At 52.9% G+C, this 21,140-nt stretch overlaps 1 protein-coding gene across 1 annotated transcript in view; it reads left to right on the top strand.

Moving 5' to 3' along the window:
- Nucleotides 1-571: 571 nt before the first annotated feature.
- The window catches only part of NUDCD3 (NudC domain containing 3), a 58,277-nt gene continuing 37,708 nt past the window's right edge, over nucleotides 572-21,140 (top strand). Inside the window, exons 1-2 of the mRNA XM_034664956.1 lie at nucleotides 572-1,072; nucleotides 5,399-5,700. Coding sequence (XP_034520847.1) covers nucleotides 881-1,072; nucleotides 5,399-5,700 — 494 coding nt within the window. The 5' untranslated portion in view covers nucleotides 572-880. The remainder of the gene's footprint in view (nucleotides 1,073-5,398; nucleotides 5,701-21,140) is intronic.

Raw genomic sequence — 21,140 nt, 5'->3', positions numbered from 1 at the left:
CCTATGATTTTATCATTTTGTAGGACACCGGCCAGCTTTGTACCCAACCTAACAATCTTACTGTTTCTTTAAGTGTTTATAAATACCCAGGTCCTCCGAACGCTCTTGGAACCAGTCCTACCATATCACTGCTTCCTTCATTAATTCAGTCGTCGAATGGCATCTTTGGCACGTGTTCATTACGTGTCTGAATGGGCTTTATGTTTGGAGCTTGTTAAGGATCGTACTCGCGCGGACACTGAAGCCATTACGTATGCAGAGCTTACGTACGCACACACGAATGCACGCTACACACGCGTACACATGTGTATCTCACGACGATGGGATGGCAGAGTTTCCACTCTGCACCGAGCTCTTTCCGCTGAGTATTCGTGCACGCTCGTCACCGTGCATTCACTCCTGGCGCCGTTAAAGGACACACACCGCCCGCACCCACCTCCTCCGACCCGCCCGCTGCGGGTACTCCCGCCCCCGAAACCATCTCTCTACCCAGACAGGACCGGCGCTCCGCCCACCACGTGACAACACCGGGGCTCACGTGACGCGGCCCGAGCCACACCCCTTCCGCCCGTTTGTAACATGGCCGCTAAGCGCTCTTGGTCCCCCCGGCCCGGGAATTCTCGCTCCTAGAAGCCATTTCGGGGCTCGCGTGTGGTTCTCCGTGAGGCTGCCCGGGGAAAGCCGACCGGACGGCGGAGGCGGGATTCGCGGCAGGGGCTCCCCGGTGCCACCCAGCTCGTCCCGACAAGCGGGGGCCGGGCGGGCGCGGACCGGAAGTTGCGCCGGCGGCGGAGCCGTTACCACAGCGTGCCGGAAGTGGCCGTGGGCCGGCGTCCGGGCCGCGCCCGCAGTGAGCAGCGTCCCTGCGGCCGGCGACGCCATGGAGCCCGGGGCGGCCGAGCTGTACGACCAGGCCCTGCTGGGCATCCTGCAGCACGTGGGCAACGTCCAGGACTTTCTGCGCGTGCTCTTCGGCTTCCTCTACCGCAAGACCGACTTCTACCGTCTGCTGCGCCACCCGTCCGACCGCATGGGCTTCCCGCCCGGGGCGGCGCAGGCCCTGGTGCTGCAGGTAGCGCGGCGGGCGGGCGGCCCGGGCTCGGGGTCTCGGGTGGGCGGGGGGAAGCCCGCTGCTCCTTGCCTCAGTTTCCCCCTCTGGCCCTCCCCGGCCCCGCCTCCCTCCTGCCGCGGCCGCGCCCGCGAGGCCGCCGGGACGCCGCTGGGTGCTGGAGTTTCTGTCTTGCGGGAGCCGCGGACGCGCGGGGCTCTTGCGTGTGGGCGGGAGCCGTGTGGGGGCGGGGGTCCGGGGTCTGGGTGTGAGTCCAGGTCACAGCCGTCGCCGCGGTGCGCGCTGCCTCCGCCCTGGGGACGGGGGAGCAGTGATGATGCAGCGAGCAGGTGTTTACCGACGGTATGTGCGTCGTCAGCCGCCGCACGCATCGGCCGAGCACCGGCGATGTGCCTGGTCGGGGACGAGTCCCTTCTTGCGACGTGCTCGCTGCTGTCCAGACGGTGACACAACCGTGCAGGGCCTCCTAGGGGACAAAGCCTTTTGCGGGGAACGGGATAGAAGCGGTGGTTTGGAAGTCAGAGAAACGTCTTGCAGGGCAAGTGGGGTTGAGCCTGTTGGTAGGAACCTGGGAAGATAGAACTGCTGGTGGCACCTCCCACATCTCCGTAGCACATTACAGTTTGTAGGGCGCTAGCAGATGGTGTTTCCTGAAGTCTTGCTTCGGTCGGGTGTCCTGTTCCTCAGTGCTTGCGTGGAGACACAGAAGCTCGGGGTGTTGGAGGGACCACCGGAAATAATACGGTGCATTCTCGTGCTTCAGTGGCCGGGGGCACCATCCGAGTGGTCGGAAAGCTGTTGGATGGCTTCTCAAAGGCACTTAGGAATGTTCTGGTGAAATAGACATGGTCCAGCCACATGTGACGGATGAGGTGCCTTTTCAGCAAGGTTAGGTGATTTCACCAGACATCATGGAGCTGGAACATAGAACCTCATCTTTAGGATTCTGGATCTTAACGCTCTATTATTTAGCCCGTAGCAGGGTGGGAGAACTTAAGTATTGCAGGAAAGATCTGGAGAAGCGGAAAGAACGTTTACTGAGCACCTAGTATGTACTAGTTACCACCTCAGGTGTTACTTTATTTAATCCCACCAACCTGAAAGGTTGGTTTTTGTCCTCCTTTTACAGGTGATCTGGTCACAGTGTATGACTTGGTGACCAGTGTAGTGAAGGGAGGGGAAGGATGAGTCGGAGATGACACGAGGTTTCAAACCTGGGTGACTGGAGTAATGATAATGCAGTCACTGAACTGTCCCCTGAGTTGAGGGGGAGAAGCTTTGTTTTAGACAAGTTAGAATTGCGAATGGAAGTCCTTGCTCGTGGGCTATTGGAACCACGGGACAGGGTGTTGTGGGAGATGAGGAACCAGAGTGGTTTGAGGGAAAGAGGAGCTGACGGTGGAGGGCTGCACTTTGGGGGACTGTCCCAGTGGAGGGATGGGAGTAGCAGGGGGCTGCATGCGAGGTTGGGGATGAAGGGAGTGGGCAGAGCAGAAGGTTCCACAGAAACCCAGGGGCCTCTCTCCAGCGTCTCTGGAGTTGGTTGCCAACAGTCTACAGTGCCCGAGGACCTTTAAGAAAGCAGACGTGCCCCAGCTGTTTTGTTGGGCAGCTGAGGGCGAGTCCCGGGAAGCTGTTGTTCTCTGCTTGTTACCCTGCGCTCATCCTGGGTCCAGTTTGAGAAGCCTGCTCAGTGAGGCCTGTTGCCCAAGAACCCGGAAAGCCGGCCCCATCTGGGCCTCACTGAACCTGCTGGGAGAGTCTCCTCTGTGTCAGCAGAGAAGGCTGACAGGAGGTCACAGATTCTCTGCCAGCCCCACAGCGCTGTGCTTGCAGAGCGCGGAGCCACGGGAGAGGCGAAGCAGGTGGCAGGTTGGGGGTGGGGCAGAGTCGGCAGAGGCCGCGGACACGGTGAGGAGGGTCAGGCCCTGCGTCCAGGGAGGTCCTAAGGCTGAGGGGACAGAGTCCTTGATGTTGTTTTTTTATGGGGAGTTAGGATGAAGGGCTGGGACGTCAGGAGGATGAGTGGCTCTGAGGGCGAAGTCAGGTGCCATAAACACGGGGGTGGGAGGCGTCCTCTGGGGCTCAGGCTGCCTGAGGGAGTCATGTGGGTCTGGGCTCGATGCCTGGTTTCTGCAGTAGCATTGCATGTGTCTTCCTCAGCGTGTGTGGCCGTTCCGTGGAGTGACGCTTGGATGACTTCTTGCTTTCCTCTTTCCCTGACGGGACCTCGGGCAAGTTCCTTAGCCTCTCTGGGCTTAGTTTTTCCCCATCTTTGAAACGTCAGTGCTGCCCTCCTCACGGCATCTTCCTGAAGGTTTTGAGAGAACGTAAAAGCACGTGGCCTAGTTCAGTAGTTAGTGACCTTTTGTTTTGTCTTCCTGCTCTGTGCAGGGAACGGGACTGTTTGGTAGACGTGTGCATTCTAGCTGCTTGGAGCGGGGCACCTACTCGCTTGTCAGCGTTTTTTAAGGGCAGTTTTAGGTTCAGGACAAAACGGAGGGGCAGGTACAGAGATTGCCCGAGCACCTTCTGTCTCCCCGGCCCTTTCTGCTGTCAGTGTCTCCACCAGAGGGGGCCTTTGCTACAGTCCCATGAACCTGTGCACGCAGTCCACCCCGGAACCCCCAAGCCCTAGTTGGCTTTAGGGTTCACTCTTGGCGATTCGCATTTTATGGGGTTTGGACAAACACATAATGACAGGTATCCACCACCCAGAGTGTGTTCGCTGCTGGAAAGATCTCCCGTGCTCCATGTCCTCATTTCCTCTCTCCCGCCATACCCCGGCAACCCCTGATCTTTACTGTCTCTGTGGATTTGCCTTTTCCAGAATGTCCTAGAATTGGAGTCATGCAGAATATGTGTAGACTTTTGCGATTGGCTTCTTTGACTTAGTAACACGATTTCAGTTTCCTCTAGATCTTTTCACGGTGTGGTAGCTCATTTCTTTTTAGTGCAGAGTGATAAATATTCTCTTGTCTGGATGGACCGTTCACCTACTGACAGACACCTTGGTTGCTTCCGAGTTGTGGCATTTATGAACGATGTGCTGTAACCCCCGCGTGCAGGTTTCCGTACGGATGTTTTCAGCTCCTTTGGGTAAATAGCAGAGAGCAAGGTTGCTAGATGGTATGTAACAGTTGTCCCCCCCAGCGCCCCCAAGAGGCTCTCCCAGCATTCCTGCCTCCAGCTACTGTAGATGTCCCCACCTCTTAGAGCTGTGGCATTTCCTCCCGGAGTCTCCTGGGAACACGCACCTTTCTTCAGGGTCTGCTGCAGAGCCCCTTCCCCCCAAGGAACTTTCTTAGATTTCTGGGACCAGAGTGTGCATTGCTGTGCTCATTGTGAGGGACCGTGGTTGCTCCTCACGTCCCCTCCTGTTGGTGCTGTCGCCAGTGGGTCTGTGCCCTTGAAAGGTGCACACAAAACGCTGTGTTTCCAGTGGCCTTTGTGGGTGGAGAGTCCTAGCGCTTGTATGGATGCCCCTGTGTCCCAGGAAAGGGTAAGGCTGGTCCTCACACCACAATATCGAGTTCTTAGAGGGTGGGAACTGTCGTTTGGATTTTTTGTGTTCCTTGCTCATTGTAGGTACATGGTGGTTTGGGGAATTGATTGCCAAGTTTTCTTTCCCTTTTTTCCCCTGTAAGATTCCATATTTATTTATTTGGGGGAGAGAGAGAAAGCATGAGCAGGGGCAGAGGCAGAGGGAGAAGCAGACTCCCTGCTGAGCAGGGAGCCTGACGCGGGACACGATCCTGGGACCCCGGGATCATGACCTGAGCTGAAGGCAGACACTTCACGGACTGAGCCACCCAGGCACCCCCATTGCCAGGTTTTCTTAGAGCCACACCTCCCCTGCACCTGTGCAGTGTGGGAAGATAGTAGCAGCTTGGTTATCCTGCTTATACTTTGCGGGTTCACTCAATTCCCACCTTCTCTTCTTGAGTCTGAATTGTTGGCACCTTTACAGCTCTTGGTACCAGGACTGTGTGTTCTTTCCGTGGCAAATGAGTCTTACTGGGTGCTGTGAGAAAAAGGAGGACAGGGAGACCATGTAGTGACGTGTCCTTTCGACCGCAGAGTTGGGCTCGTGGGCACGTAGATACCGAGGCTTACAGGGTTTTGCTCCTGTTGATTTTGGAACCCCTACTAAAGATTGCTCCGTGGCGGTTTCCGGTGAAGTTGAAGTGTGTTTGCGTTGTGCTGGTGGGAACGCGTTGTGGTCTCCTGTTTTGTCCTTCTTTTCTGAACCGGAGTTTACTTTCTACAGCATGTGTGCTCCAGTTCTGGGCAGGCGAACTCATAGCTGGATTGATGTTTGATTTGTAGGTATTCACAGCCTTCGACCACATGGCCCGTCAGGACGATGAGAAGAGGAGGAAGGAGCTGGAGGAGAAGGCCAGGAGGAAGGAGGCAGAGGAGGCCGTGGCGGCCACCGCCGAGCAGGAGCCGGTCCCAGCCCCGGGCCAGGAGGTGGAGGTTGGCCCCGGCGCAGACTCGGGCGGGCCTCAGGGACCCCCAGGCCCACGGGGTGCCGGGCCGGAGGTGGCCCCCAGCTCGGGGGAGGCAGAGCCACCGGGAGCTCAGTCGGGTGCTGCCGAACTTCCGAAGGAGCCCCCAGCTCTTCCCAAGTAAGAATTTCTACTTTGCCGTTCCTTTCTTGCTCGGCATTGGTGGTTGGTTTGGTCCATTAGTGGTTCTCACGTGGTACCGTGCCGACTCTGTCTCCGCATTTATGTTTGCAAACCGCGTTACTGTGCTTTGGTCACACAGGACAGGAGGTCAGTTGGCTTCTGTCTTCTTTTCCTCCCTCGAAGGCAAGGTAACAAGCTGCCTGTCGAATGGCCTGTTCAGAGCCAGAGCCAGAATTAGAGCACTGGGCGCCCAGAGGCTTCCCCTGAGACCTGACTGCCTGTGTGGCAGCTTTGGCTTGGGGTCTCGGGTCTGTTCTTTCTCGTCAGAGCACTGCTGGGAGCGGGCCCACTGTCCTTTCGGTGGGATGGGTGACCGTGGGCCCGGAGTCCCCTTGGAGACTGCCACTTAGTAAATGGATTATTTGGCACGCAGTGTTACCTGTGGCTCGGTTTTCTCCTTTGTGAAGCGGTGGTCAGAGTGCCAGCACCTGCCGCAGGCCGCTGTGACTGTCCATGAGCCCGAGCCACGTGGCTGGTGTGCCGCTGGCCTTGCATCCGGCCCTGTGGGACTTCGCCTCCTGGCGTGACACTCCTCTTATATGGTCCTTCGCTGCCCCACATGGGAGTGAGGAAGAGCTGCTCGCTCCTCGTGTGCGAGCTGTGGCGGTATGTGAAAGGCAGCCTGATGCTCCCGGCCTGCTCAGTCCTAGCACAGTCTGCCGCCTTCCCTTTTGGATAGGACTGCTCCCGCCGTTGTCCCTCCTCTGTCGTAACCTCGCTGCGGTTCTTCCTTCTCTGTGCGTTCTCTCTGACCTGTGTTGGTGTTTCTGTAGTTCCTAGATGGTGAAGCAAAGCCAACAGGCTGCAGCGACATAAAATGCAGAAAGGGGGGGAAATGCATTTTGTGAAGCTGACGTGGGGCAAGACTGCACAAGCGAAAGGCCAGGCTGAACAGTGGGGCTCAGAGACCGCAGGTGTCGGGTGTGCGAACCCGACTGGTGCAGAAGAGCAGGGCTGGAATGTGGAACTTGGGTCGAAAAGGGGCAAATTAGGGTCCCCGGCCTGGATGTGGGCGGGGTCTTGGGCTGAGCGCAGAGATCCGATAGTTTCTTTCAGCCCAGAGAACTTTCTCCAACATTTCCCATAGTGTAGTGCAGGTCTGCTGGTGAGGAATTCTTTCAGTTTTCAGTTGTCTCAAAATCTTTATTTGATCCCCATTTCTGAGAAGGTGTTTTCTGTCTCTAGAATTCCAGACTGACACTTCTTTTCAACACTTTAAAGAATGTCATTCTGTTATTCTGTTGTCTTCTGGTAAGAAGCGAGTGTTCTTTGTTCCCCTTGATGGGTCGCTCAGGTGCTTGTAAGATATCTCTGGTTAGTTTCAGCGGTCTGGTTACGACCTGCTTTGAGGTGGTGCTCTCCGAGTTTGTACTGCGGGGGTTCCTGGGCTTTGTTCCGCCTCTGTTGTGTGTGCCCCCTTTCAAGACTCTCTTTGTGCCTCCTTTTGGAGCAGTTTTTATTGCCTTGTCATCACCTTTACTGTCTTTATTCCTTTAGTGTCTAATTTCGGTTAAACTTGTCAGGACGATTTTGTTTCATACGATGTATTTTTCGGCTCTGCATTTCCTGTGGATTCTCTTCTGTGGCTTTGATCTCTATGTTCATTGTTTTCTTGAAGTTGTTCGATATGTTTGTAATAGCTGTTTAAAGTCTTTATCTGCTAGTTCCATCATCTCTGTAATTTTTTGGTTTGTTGGCTGTTTTCTCCTGATTTTGGGTCACATGTTCCTGCTTCTTTACATATCTGATAATAATTTTTTTTTAAGATTTTATTTATCTGAGAGAGAGAGCCAGCATGTGGCTCTGCAAGCGGGGGGGTGGGGGAGGGAGAATCTCCAGCAGACTCTGTGCTGTGCGTGGAGCCTGACGCAGGGCTCGATCTCAGGACCCCGAGATAACGACCTGAGATGAAATCAAGGTGCCTGTGTCTGCACGGAGTCGTCCACGGCACACACCCCGTGAGAGGTGCTGCCTTGAGTTCTGGGCCCCAGGCTCAGAGGACTCCTGGGCTGCTCGGAAGTTTTCGGAACTGCCACTCACATCACTAGTCCCGTGGAAAGGAGAGGGGTGCAGAAACCAGCAGCATCAAAGGCCCCATTAGGCCCCTCTCAGAGCTTAGTGGTGCTCCCCTCTTGCGTTCCGTGCCTGGGGTCTTGTTCTGCACCTGGGGGTCTCCTCCCGTGCCTGGGGTCTGTTCCCTGCCGTGGCCAGCATAGTTCCTGCAGCCCACCTCTAGGCCAGCAGGTGTCGCTGTAGGTAACGCAGTGATAATTGCATTTGCTGGCGCTGGCTTGCCGGCCTGAGTCCACAAAGGCTGTTGTGCCCTGTCTGGACTTGCCCTTTATAAGTCAGAAGCAGAATTCTTTAAAAGAGAAGAAAGAGAAAGGAAAAATAGCCGAGAGTAAACTACGACGTGGAAAGAGCGTCTCTGCTCTGGGAGCTGTGCCTGGTGAGGGACGGGTGCTCCCGTGCTGCCAATGCTGAGCAGCGGTGTGTGCGCTGGGTACCCCCAGGCCGTCCGCCCCCTGCGCAGGAAGGGGTGTCAGGGAACCGCTGGCCTGCTGACCCACCTCCCGGAGGCCTGGGAGAGTACAGGGTGCTAGGCAGCTGCTTGGTGCTTTCTTTGGTTTTGGTGGCGTGGCCTTTGTGTGCAGCTGCTGGAGGGGTCAGGGTGCTTCCTGGGCAGAGGATGGCAGGGTTCGGAGGAGAGGTGTCAGGCTTCCTAGTCATACCCTCGGCAGAGGCTTTGTCCTTGTCCTGCTTGTCCTTCCCTGTTCCGCTGCCTGCAGACCCGGGTACTGCCCCTTTCCTCCGTGCTCCTGTCCGTGCCCACCCCTCAGCAGAGCCTTGCAGGGCCTCTGTTCCTCCCTTCTCCTGCAGGTCCCTGTGCCTCCTCTGAGCCCGTGTGTCATCTCGCTGCCGCTCACGCTGCTCGGTTCACGTGTTTCAACGCTGGGGCTGAGAGCTGCTCGGCCCTGTGTGAGGGGAGCCCCTGATGTGTGCTTCGCACCTCTCCTTTGGTTCTGGGCCCTAGACGGCCCTGGGGGGCTGCTAGGAGAGCGGAAGGTGCTGCTCCCTGCCGGGGCATCTGCTACCCGAGAGCTGGGTCCTTGGGTTTGTCTCTCAACGGGTCCTTTGCTTGTTGGTCCCGGCCTTTTCAGGTGCCCCTTGGTGGAGTCATGTGGACATACCAGAATGCCACCCCAAATACCCACTGCATCGGCTAATGGAGGGGATTGACTGAGGTCGTGCATCACGCCTGCTGAGTGTGATGCCTGGTGCGCAGTGAGCGCTCCCGTAGGTATGGGCTGCTGTTAATAGTACTCCTCCTCTTAAACAAAAACAAGCCGTCCATTTCTCTTTCTAGTTTTGCACAAGGTAGATAATTTGGAAAAGAAAGATACGTGTCTAAAGAATAAAAACATCCCCCTGTTCCCTGTTAAAGTTCTGGGAGATTTTCTAGTTTTTTTCTGTGTATGTGAACGCGTGTGTGTGTGTGTGTTAGTGTACACACACACATGCACGTAGAAGTTTATACGGTCGTATTACACTGTGGCCTCTGTTTTGCTGAACCTTGTGTGCTGAGCCTTTCCTGCCTCCCTGTTGCTGATTTTGAATTCATGTCATCCGCTGTTGAGTGTTGTGTGCCTTGAGGAGGCTCTTGTGCCCACACGAGGGTGTGAGCTGGCGTCCTGCACGCGGAGAGCAGTGGACAGGAAGCCAGGACTCTGGGGATGTCTGCCAACCTTCCCTGTGGATCCACTCTTGCCCGCTCAGGGCTGTGTCTGGGCGAGTGGCCTCGGGGTCCATGTCCCGTGGCCTCCGGGCTAGCAGCTGCTGCCTGGCCATCGGACCACTTGGTCTGAAGCCGCCCGTTTTCTATGAACCTTGGACATCAGAGCCCTCCACAGGATGTGATCTAAATCCCGAGTCAGGAAGTCTGATTTCAGTTGTTCATTACGAGTCTTATTTTCTTTCTAGAAGCTGCGTTTTTGTTTTTATTTCGCAGTGCATTTTTAACAGGCTTCGTTTTTAGAAGAGGTTGGCCTGCATATCTTACAACAGTGACTTCTGTTGCCTGTGTTCAGTACTGAAACTGTATGGGAGCAGTGACCTTGCATCCTAGCCTGGGGGGTGGAGTGCGCATGTGCAGCGGGAGGAGGCGTGTGGGAAACCTGGAGGGCTCGTCCCCCTGGAAGTGTGTGTTTCAGGACGGACGACCTAGGGTGCTGCTTTTCACAGGTGAAGAGTTGTGCTTAAAATCATACAGTTAGAAGATAGGGCCAGGGTTGGGGGACTCAAGAGTCCATGCGCTCAGAGGCCTGAACTTGGGTGTTTGCTTTGCTTTGTTAAGAAAAAAGCAACTATTAGCAGAACTACCTGACAACAAGCAGCTTCTAGTTAAATGTTTTTCTAGAACATTAAAGAATGTAACTTTGTATGCTGGCTTTTTTTTTTTAATTGAAAAGGACATATGTGCACCTTGCAAAAAATGTATGCATAGGTAGAATTTAAATACAAAGGAGAGCGGACAGCACGATGTGACAAACCAGCCTCAGCACCTGACCCTTCCCGGTGTCATCATAAAGCAAATTCTACTCCATCATTTCATTTGTAAATATTTAAAACCAGTGTTTAAGCTTCCAGTTTTTTTCTATATCCTACTTAGATAATAATAAAGATTTGTTGAAATCTACAAATAAGGCTCCAGCCACACATCATTTATTTCTCTTTTATTTTCTCACGATATACTTGGTTTTTTTTTTTTTTTTAAAGATTTTATTTATTTATTTATTTGACAGAGACAGCCAGCGAGAGAAGGAACACAAGCAGGGGGAAGCGGGAGAGGAAGAAGCAGGCTCATAGCAGAGGAGCCTGACGTGGGGCTCGATCCCATAACGCCGGGACCACGCCCTGAGCCAAAGGCAGACACTTAACCGCTGTGCCACCCAGGCGCCCCTCTCACGATATACTTGTTAAAAGGAAACAACCACCCGGAGTGTCTGGCCGGCTCAGTGATGGAGCACGTGAATCTCCATCTCGGGGTCATGAGCTCAGGCCCCACGTTGGGCGCACAGCTTTACCTGAAAGAACCATCAGGCTGCGGTATGTTGAGTTTCCCACTATCTGACTGTTACCTGGTGAAGTAAATTGGCAGTTACATTTAGGGTATTTTTGAAAGTTACAAGAGTGTGTAGTGGGAGTGCGTTCTCCCTAAAGGGGCCCATTGTGCGTGCTTTCTTTCGCAAATGTTTACGTTTTATATAATTTTTATTTTTCGTATTTGTATGTATATGTGTCTGTCTCTCTCCTGTCCCCCGTTCTGTACGCTGTGCTGTGTGTGGCCTTCCTGTTACACCTCCGAGGGTGCTGGGGTCTCCCCGCTGCCGGGCGCTCTCCTGGTGCATGTGCTTTGTTGTGTCCTCACGGTGCCCCGGTCAGGTCCCCGTGTTGCAGGTTAGGACCCAGCTCGGCTGCATTGGAGAATGTTGGAGATGACCATTGGAACCTGAGTTGGCCTTGAAATCACTGGGACTTTAAAATGCTCATTTCTGGGCCTGCCCGCCGCGATCTGATTCAACTGTCCTGGGTGGGCCATGTGTCAGGATTTTCAGAAGCTTTCCAGGTGACACTGACTGTAGCCGAGGTTCCTCCGGACCACCTCCAAGTACCCACCTTGTGGTGTAGCGTCGTTGTGTAGAGTCCCCGGGGGGAGTGTAATTAGGTTGTTTCCGGTCTGCTGCCGTCACAAATGATGCTGCACTCAATATGCTGGAAGTGTGTCTTGGACAATGTGTGGGTATCTGTGGAACGAATTCCCGGGGCAGGAGTGACTGGGTCAAAGGGTATGGTGTGTGTAATTTTGATAGGTGTTGCCAGATCGGCCCCAGGGGGTTGTACCAGTTTCCTCACTGCCGGGGTGTCTGACCGTGATGCCTGACCCACCCCAGGTGCCAGCCAGTGGCCCGGGCCCATTTCTTGGCTACTTTTAACCTTTGCTGCGTCGGTTTTATTGGAAATGCCATTCTCTGTGACTTATGTTGGGTTCTGATGGGCTTTGTGTAGGTTTCTGTGTTTTTCCTTCTGCGTTCTGTTTATTCACAGATACTAAACCCTCAGTCCTCTTAGTTTGCCAGTGCTAGACTGTTTTGTTTACCAGAGCTTTATTGTAATATGGTTGTTTTTAAAAAATATTTTATTTATTTGAGAGGGGAGCAAGAAGAGCACAAGCAGGGGGAGGGGCAGAGGGAGGAGCAGACTCCCCACTGGCAGGAAGCCCTTTGCGAGTCTCAATCCCAGGACCCTGGGATCATGACCTGAGCTGAAGCCAGATGCCCAACCAGCTGAACCATCCAAGTGTGTCCCTGCTGTAATATGTTTTAAACTTGGTGGGACTAGTGTTTCGTCTCTCTGTCCCTGTATCCACCCCCAACTTTTCTAGAAAAATTTTCCATATGAAAATTCTGTTGAAGTCTTCATTGGAATACGTCAAATTTGTGTTTACATTAGAGGTAATTGGCATCTTTACATTATTGAGTCTTTCTGTCTAACAACAGGCTAGGTTTTATTTATTTGTCCTGTATTAGGTTTTTCTAGAATTTCAGTGTCGTAACACTTTATTACTTTATTGTAAGAATATCACATATAATATACAAAACGTGCTCGTTGACTCTGTTACTGCTGAGGCTTCCGGTCAACAGTAGGCTCTTAGTGAAGTTTTTAGGTAGTCAAAAGTCACGTGGATTTTTGAGTGCAGGGGTGGTTAGTGCCCTTAATCTCTGCATTGTTCAAGGGTCATATTTAGTATTTATTTATAGTATTTTAGTAACTGTAATAATAAATCTTACACATTTTTAAATTTTAGGATTTTCGGTATACCTGCACTTTTTTCCTCCCCCTCAAAATTTGCCCAGAGCAACCGGAAGGGTGGAGCTGATGTTAGCTGAGGAGGGAGTAGCAAGCGAGGGGCTAGTTCTTGGGGGCCTTGGGTTTGGCCTTGGCTGCCTTGCGTCTGAGGAGCTGAGAGCTGTGTATGTGGAGCCCAGGCGTGGATACAGTGATTAGCAATCCTATGTATTACTCAGTGCTCATCATGGCAGGTGCACTCCTTCATCCCCGTCACCTGTTTCCCCATCCCCACCCCCTCTGGTCACCATCAGTGTGTTCTTATAGTTACCAGTCTGTTTCTTGGTGTGTCTCTTCTTTTTCCTTTTGCTCGTTTGTTTTGTTTCTTAAAGTCCACATTGGAATGAAATCATGGTATTCATTTTTCTCTGACTTATTTCACTTAGTCACTCTCTAGATATCCACGTTGTTGCAAATAATAAGATTTCATTCTTTTTTATGGCTGAGTAATATTCCATTGTGTATATATACAACATCTTCTTTATCTCTTTACCTACCAATGCACACTTGGGCTGTTTCCATAATTTGGCTCTTGTAAATAATACAGCAGTAAACATAGGGGTGCATGTGTCTTTTCTTTTCTTTTTTTTCTTTTCTTTTCTTTTCTTTTTTTCTTTCTTTTCTTTCTTTTCTTTTCTTTTTTTCTTTCTTTTCTTTCTTTTCTTTCTTTCTTGATTTTACTTATTAGTGGGGGAGAGAAAGAGAGCACACCAGCATGAGGATGGGGAAGGCCACAGGGAGAGGGAGAAGCAGACTCCCCGCTGTGCAGGGAGTCTGATACGGGGCTCGATCCCAGGACCCTGGGATCATGACCTGAGCCGAAGGCAGACACTTAACCTACTGAGCCCCCCCCTCCCCCCCCATGCCCTAGGGATGTGTGTATCTTTTCAAATTAGCGTTTTCATATTCTATGGGTAAATAACCAGTAGTGGAATTACTGAATCATATGGTAGTTATATTTTTAGCTTTCTGAGGACCCTCCATACTGTTTTCCACAGTGGCTGCACCAGTTTGCATTCCCACCAGCAGTGCACGAGTGTTCCTTTTCCCCCATATTCTCACCATATTTCTTGTCTTTTTTATTTTAACCATTCTGACAGGTGTGAGGTGGATCTCATTGTGGTTTTGATCTGCATTTCCCTGATGATGAGTGATGTGGAGCATCTTTTCATGTGTCTGTTGGCCATGTGGTCGTCTTCTTTGGAGAAATGTCTCCTGCCCATTTTTAAATAGGATTACTTGGTTTTTGGGTGTTGACTTGTATGAGTTCTTTATAGATTTTTGAACACTAACCCTTTGTTGGATATGTCGTTTGCAAATATCTTCTCCCATTCCATAGGCTGCCTTTTAGTTTTGTTGTTTCCTTCACTGTGCCGAAGCTTTTTATTTTGATGAAGCCCCAATAGTTTATTTTGCTTTTATTTCCCTTGCCTCCAGAGACATATCTAGAAAAATGTTGCTCTAGCTGATGTCAGACATTACTGCCTATGTTCTCTTCTAGGATTTCTATGGTTTTAGGTCTCACATTTAGGTCTTTCATCTATTTTGAGTCTATTTTTGTGTATGGTGCAAGAGAATGGTCCAGTTTCATTCTTCTGCGTGTGGATACCCAATTTTCCCAGCATCATTTGTTGAAGAGTGTCTTTTTTTCCATTGGATATTCTTTCCTCCTTTGTTGAAGATGAGTTGACCATAGAGTTGAGGGTCCATTTCTGAGTTCTGTATTCTGTTCCATTGATCTATGTGTCTGTTTTTGTGCCAGAACCATATTGTTTTGATCGCTACAGCTTTATAATACAGCTTGAAGTCTGGAATCTTGATGCCACCAACTGTACTTTTCTTTTTTCAATATTTCTTTGGCTATTTGGGGTCTTTTCTGATTCTGTACAAATTTTAGGATTGTTTGTTCTGGCTCTGTGAAAAATGCTGTTGGTATTTTGATAGGGATTGCATTAAATCTGTAGATTGTTTTGGATAGTGTAGACGTTTTAACAGTATTTGTTCTTCCATGAGCGTGGAATATCTTCCCATTTTTTGGTGTCCTCTTCAGTTTCGTTCATGAATGTTTTATAGTTTTCGGAGTACAGGTCTTTCACCTTTTTGGTTAAGCTTATTCCTAGATATTATTTTTGGTGCAGTTGTAAATGGGATTGTTCTCTTAATTTCTATTTCTGCTGCTTCATTATTAGTGTATAGAAATGTAACATTTCTGTACAGTGATTTTGTATCCTGCGACTTTACTGAATTTGTCAGTTTTAGTAGCTTTTTGGTGGAGTCTTTAGGGTTTTCTATATCTAGTGTCATGTCGTGTACAAACAGTGAAAGTCTTATTTCTTCCTTACCAATTTGGATGCCTTTTATTTCTTTTTCTTGTCTGATTGCTGTGGCTGGGACTTCCAGTACTACATTGAAAAAAAGTGGGGAGTGGACATCCCTGTCTTGCCCCTGATCTTAGGGAGAAAGCTGTTTTTCCCCATCAGGTAGGATATTGTAGGTTTTTCATATAAGGCCTTTATTATGTTGAGGTATGTTCCCTCTAAACCTACTGTGTTGAGGGTCTTTATTGTGAATTGATGTTGTACTTTGTCAGATGCTTTTTCTGCATCCATTGAAGTAAAAATATGGTTTTTATCCTCTTATTGATGTGATGAATCACATTGACTGAGTTGCAAATATTGAACCACCCTTGCATCCTGGGAATAAGTCCCACTTGATCGTGGTGAATGATGTTTATAATGTATTGCTGGATGCGTTTTGCTAGTATTTTATTTAGGAATTTAGTATCCGTGTTCATCAGTGATATTGGCCTGTAGTTGTCTTATTTTAGTGGAGTCTGTCTGGATTTGGTATCAGGGCAGTGCCCTTGGCCCTGTTTTACCTTGTTCACCCTAAATCCCAGCTCCTGGAACATGCCTGGCACATAGTTGGCACTTGGTACCAGGTGAGTATATGAATGATTCAAATTTAAAGTTGGGTCAAAAAATAACCCTTTGAACTTGGAGCATATCTAATGAAGGCTGTGACCTAATAACGTTCTGCGTCCCTTGAGTTTTCAGTGTACTGCCTTCCACACTGGCGTCTGTTCTGCTTGTCCCTGTCACCTTTTAGTACAACTTCACATTCTTCAGACTCCCTAGCCAGGCCCTGAAGCTGCTGTGGCATTTCCCTGAGAGGTCAGGTGCTCAGCCTTCCTGGAAGCATGAGCCTCAGTGGGACAGCGTGTGTGCCGGGGCCTGCTCCACATAGGCCTCGGGCTTGCGAGCCAGACCCACGGAGTGGGAGTAATCCAGACTACACACCTCGTGCCTGGAAGTGGAACCCTCTGGGATGCCCCCGGTGTATCACAGGCAGAGTTTGGGCGCCTGCCTGACGGAGGACTGGGGCTTCAAGCAGGGCCTGGGTACATGGGCGGCCTCGTCTGGAAGCTTGCTGTGAGGTACCTGGGAGTGATATGACTGTATCGGGCGCGTCTGGTCGGCTGTGAGCAGAGGAGCCAGGTGTGGAGGCCTGGATTCGATCTGAGTAAGGCCAGCATGTACTCTGTCTTGTTCCTCTCAGCTTCTGTTTGTTTGTGCTCTCTTAAAAAACTTCGCATTTGTAGATAACTCAGGTCTGCAAAGTAAAATGTTGCAAAGATCATACAAAGAATTCCCGTGTCCCCAGTGTCTTCTGCAACCAGGGGCTGCTGAGAGTTCCTCTGAACCTTGCTCCCATGTCACCCGTCCTTCCAGTATTGTCTCTAATCCCAGCCCCGGGGGGGCAACCCATGATCATCATTGCATTTGGGGCACAGTTCCTCCATTTTGTCTCTCAGGATCTTGACACTTTTCAGGAGTGTGGACTTCCTTTTTTCCTGGCAGGCTGTCCCTTGGTGTGGTTTTGTTGGTGCTCCCCTATGACCAGATGAGGTGGTGGCAGTGGCCGCCGCGCTTCTCTGCTGAGGTGTTCCTGTGTCCCCTTTGTCACTCCGTAGATGTCTTGTGGGGAGGTGTGTTGAGACACGGTGTGCATCTTGTTTCTCTGTGTACTTTTGCCCACGAACCTTAGCAACCATCGAGTGTTCTGGCCTGACGCCGTGATTGGTGAGGTGGCCGCCAGGTTGCGATTCTGCTCCCGTCCTTGCTTTTGCCATTATAGATTGAGATCATCCTGGGAGGAGAGGCTTCTCTCTCTCTCCCCACTCACTCAGTCATTGGTGTGATTGTTCATTTGTCCTCACTCATGTCCCCTCTCTGGTTTTGTTGCTCACAGTGTCCCTTCCAGTGGACCTGTCCTTTTTATGCGTGGGCGTTGTTTCTGGGCCTGGCTCTGTGTCCCCGCACCATGTGACGTGTGGGTCATCCTGCAGGCAGGCGGGCAGACTGGGCCTTTGCCTCGATAAGTGGGCTCTGGGGCCGGGCTCCAGGCCTATTTTATGCCCGATTCCTGGTCTGTTTTTCGTCACCCTCCGAAACCCTCCTGCTTGGCTTTTTACTTCCTGACTGCAGCCTTCTTTCCCCTTTATGAAATGTGGGCCACAGATTGGAGTAAAGAACCCTGCATTCACGTGCCAGCTCTGAGTCACTCAGCCGCTGGCCTCGGGGCTGTTGTTTTCCTGCCTGGGAACTGGGGGAGGCTCTGGGCTTCTAGACTCAGGGTTGTGTGAGGCAGCGCGGGGACAGTGTTGGCTGGAACTGGGCGCTGGGCCTCTGTTTCCGCTCAGCGGTGCCTGTGGAGTGAGTGTGTGGGTTGTTCGTCTCAGGGTCTGGGGCAGACGGCGGTCAGGAATGCCAGCCTGCTGCGGTGCACTCTGTCGCCGATGACGCGAGTGATGCCGCTTCCTGTGGCGGCACCGTCGTGTCGTGGGGTCCGAAGGAGATTCTCCCCTCCATGGGCTATGCTGTGGCTTACGGCAGGCACAGCCTGGGGGTCAGCGAGGGGCCATTGGCAGGGAGGCAGCCGGTGCCCTTCAGAGGTCCGCAGTAGTGGCCCGAGCCCCCGTGCGCTTGGGCAGCATCCTCTCCACAGGGTGACTGGCATGCTCTTCCTGGGACCTGCAGGAGGGGCGGGAGGCAAGTCTGCGTTGGTCCCCCAGCGGGTCGCAGGCCCCTGCCCAGGGCAGTCCTTCTCTGTGCACAGTGTCCCAGTGCAGGCAGGCTCCCCAAGAGCCTTCTGTTCCGCTGCTGCTTGAGCTCCATGGTAAGTGGGTGGTAGGACTAGCTGTGACCTAAAAACGCTTGAGCATGTTCCAGGAGTCCCTGGGGAAGCTGAATACGGTAGGAGGAATGTCATTTCAGATGCTCGCGTCTTCCCAGGAGAACACACTTCCAGGTCCTTCTTTCCTCTCGTTGTGGAAGGCGGTGCTGCTGACATCTCAGCCTGCTGCCTGTGCCCCAACTGGAGGTGGGCTGCACGGGTGGGCATAGGGGTGACTGACTCCCTGACTTGCTCTGGGGCCGCCTGCCCACCCCCACCGTGGGGTCCCATGTAAGAGAATAGAGAGAATCCTGCTGTGCCCCCAAGGAAAACAAGCCCCAGACTCTTCAAACAGCAGAAGCAGCAGACCTCATGTCAGAGTCAGGAAGGAGGGGAGCAGCCCCCCACGAGGGCCTGCAGATGTGGGTCAGTGGGGCTGCTTCATGGCCGGCAAAGAGCTCCCTGTTGTTAGCAGTAGTTTTCAGGTTGAGGCTGCATCTGCTTGATGACAGGGACGTTGGGAAAAGCTCCGCTGAGGGGGCCCTGGGACGACACGCTCAGTTGGCCTGGTGAACTGTAGCTGCCCCACCCCCCTGGGTCCAGTGGTCATCACTGCACACCGCCTTTCTGTGCCAGCATCTGGTCCCTGTGCGCTATGTCTGGTTGAGCGCCTGGGATCTCACCGCTGCAGCCTGTATTTAGATCCGTTTCCATGGTAGCCCTCCAGCCTTGGAGCTTCCTTTCCCCCCAAATGTTTTTTTTACTGGCGTTTTGGAAATGCTGCCTGCAGATATTTGAAGAGATCATGGCAGTGGAAAAGGGACTGCGCTGGATCTTCCGTCTCCTTCACCGGGACTCCTGCCTCCGTCTCTCCACGGAGAGGCCTTGCGGGAGAAGCGTGAAGGCAGGCGGATGCTGGGTGGTGCCTCTTCCTGCTCGCTGTGGGCTCCTAGCCCTAGGGAGTGGGCACCGTTCTTGCACGCCCCTGCCCGCACTCAAGGCCTCCCCACTTGCCGCCCGCTCCCCCCAGCTACCCACGGTTGGTTTTGCATGGCGGTACCGTGCTGCGTACACTGTACATCGTGTGCACGCGTCCACATCGGCCTCGTTGGTGCTGTGTATTCTCTGGAGCAGTTGCCCGGGGTGCCCTGCTGGACTGTGCCCATGGCTTGCTGTCTGCTCCACTGGCCTTGTTCTGGAATCATGGCCCAGTGTGGACCAAACACTTGACGGTGAGGTCTCCAAAAGTGGCACATGTTCTTTGAGGAAAACTAGGAAGTACACTTTCAACCAAGATGGAAGGATTAAGAGTGTTCCCTGAGGGCCGCATGGCGGCTCAGTCCAGCTCTTGGTTTTGGCTCAGGTTGTGATCTCGGGGTCATGGGATGGAGCCCCATGTCGGGCTCCCTGCTCAGCAGGGAGTCTGCTTGAGATTCAGTCTTTCCCTCTGCCCCTCCCCCCATGCTCACATGCACATACAGGCTCTCTCTAAAATAAATAACATCTTTGAAAAAAGAATGCCCCCTGACACTGGGAATGACCATTGTGTGCCCCGTGGTCGCCTAGTCATGCCTGGCTGGGCCCCCACTGCATCTGGGCCCATCTGTCCTGCAGATACTTCGAGTTAGAACCAACTTTCCCATGTAGACAATGTGAGTCAGCTGCTGTGGCGGACATGTGCCCTGCTGGCAGGGGTGGAGCCGCACAGCTGGAAGGCAGGTGTGGGCCACGCCTGTGCCAGGAGAGTGGGTGTGGGAGCCGGGGGAGCAGCCAGCACCGTTGGGGTCTCCACAGCCTGAGGGCCAAGGGGTGGCAGTGGTCCTCTTTCTTTTTTTCTTTTTTTTTTTTTTAAAGATTTTATTTATTTGACAGAGATAGAGACAGCCAGCGAGAGAGGGAACACAAGCAGGGGGAGTGGGAGAGGAAGAAGCAGGCTCATAGCGGAGGAGCCTGATGTGGCTCGATCCCACAACGCCGGGATCACGCCCTGAGCCGAAGGCAGACGCTTAACCGCTGTGCCACCCAGGCGCCCCAGTGGTCCTCTTTCTGAACGACCTCGGGTGCACGGGCAGGAAGGAGTGAGGGCCGTTGTACACTTCTGGGGCTGTCCGCGGCACACATTGCTGTGACCCTTGCCTCTGAGGTGCCCGTCACTCAGCAGCCGGGGTAGAGCCACGTGTGATAACGCCCATTCACCGCGTGAATTAGACCGTGGGGCCTTTTCTTTCCCAGTAGGCCTGCTGTCATTTTGAGGGACTGCTTTCGGAAGGAGCCTAAAAGATAGAAGTCCTAAATTCTCCTGATTGCATCTAGAAAGTGAATTTCGTTGCGATTTTTCATTAATTATTCTCCGCGCCAGTGATGAAGACACATGTGGAGCCACAGACCTGCCCCTGGCTGTGGGCACCCCCAGGGGTCATGGCTCTTCTGGAGTTCACTTTCTGAGCCGTCTTGTTTCCATTTCAGTGAGCACGGCTTGCGCTTGTTCACCCAGCGGCTGATGCATTTGAGTCTGTGTCCCTCCCCAGCGTCCCCTCGTGGATGTGACCATGCCCGCCGTGGGTCCTGTGGCCTCCGCCTCTCCAAGAAGCTGGTTTTCCCCGGGGTTTGGTGAGCTGCGGCTGTGTGTTCCAGATTCCCAGGAGCGCCAGTGAAGGTCACCCCCTTTCCATGGCTGTGCTTTCCTGCCCTTGGGGGCGGCGTGGGGACCCGCGCTGGCCACTTGCTGTGGGAGCAGAGCCCTGGCATCCATCTCCCAGCGGTGCTCTGGGCTCTGTGCAGCCTGGTCCGGATGTGCATGCGTGCGTTTGTGTGTGTGTGTGGGCGTGGGCGCATGCGCCTGTGGGTGCACGCGCATGTGCGGGAGAAAGGGCCGTGCGCACAGAGCTGGGCTCGGAGTCTTTGGCCCTACTCATTTGCCTGAGCGTGTAAACAGGCCGCCCCGTGCATATGTGTGCACACACGAGGACACGTGCATGAGCCCGGCAGACCCCGCCTTGTGTGTGGGGGTTGTGCTCTGCCTTTTCTCCGGGCCCTGCGTGGCCTGTGAGTGATGGGCTTGAGCCCGTGTCTGTCTTGCACCTGATGGCCGAGGCTGTGGCCCTGTCGAGCCTCTCACGTTGTCCTCGGGCGTCTTCTGACTGACTCAGAACTGCGCGGGAAGGGAGTGCAGGAAGACGGGCCCCCTTAGCCAAGATGATGGGCCACCCACTTCTGCTGTGGGTGTAGCTTCAAGTACGGCCTGATGTATTTCTACAAACTGCACGTTGCCGTAAGTCACCACCCAGAACGAGATA

Source organism: Ailuropoda melanoleuca, chromosome 1 (assembly GCF_002007445.2).
Source record: "Ailuropoda melanoleuca isolate Jingjing chromosome 1, ASM200744v2, whole genome shotgun sequence".
NCBI classification, from domain to species: domain Eukaryota; kingdom Metazoa; phylum Chordata; class Mammalia; order Carnivora; family Ursidae; genus Ailuropoda; species Ailuropoda melanoleuca.
The sequence above is the reverse complement of the archived record's forward strand: the minus strand, read 5'-3'. Positions and strand labels throughout refer to the sequence as shown.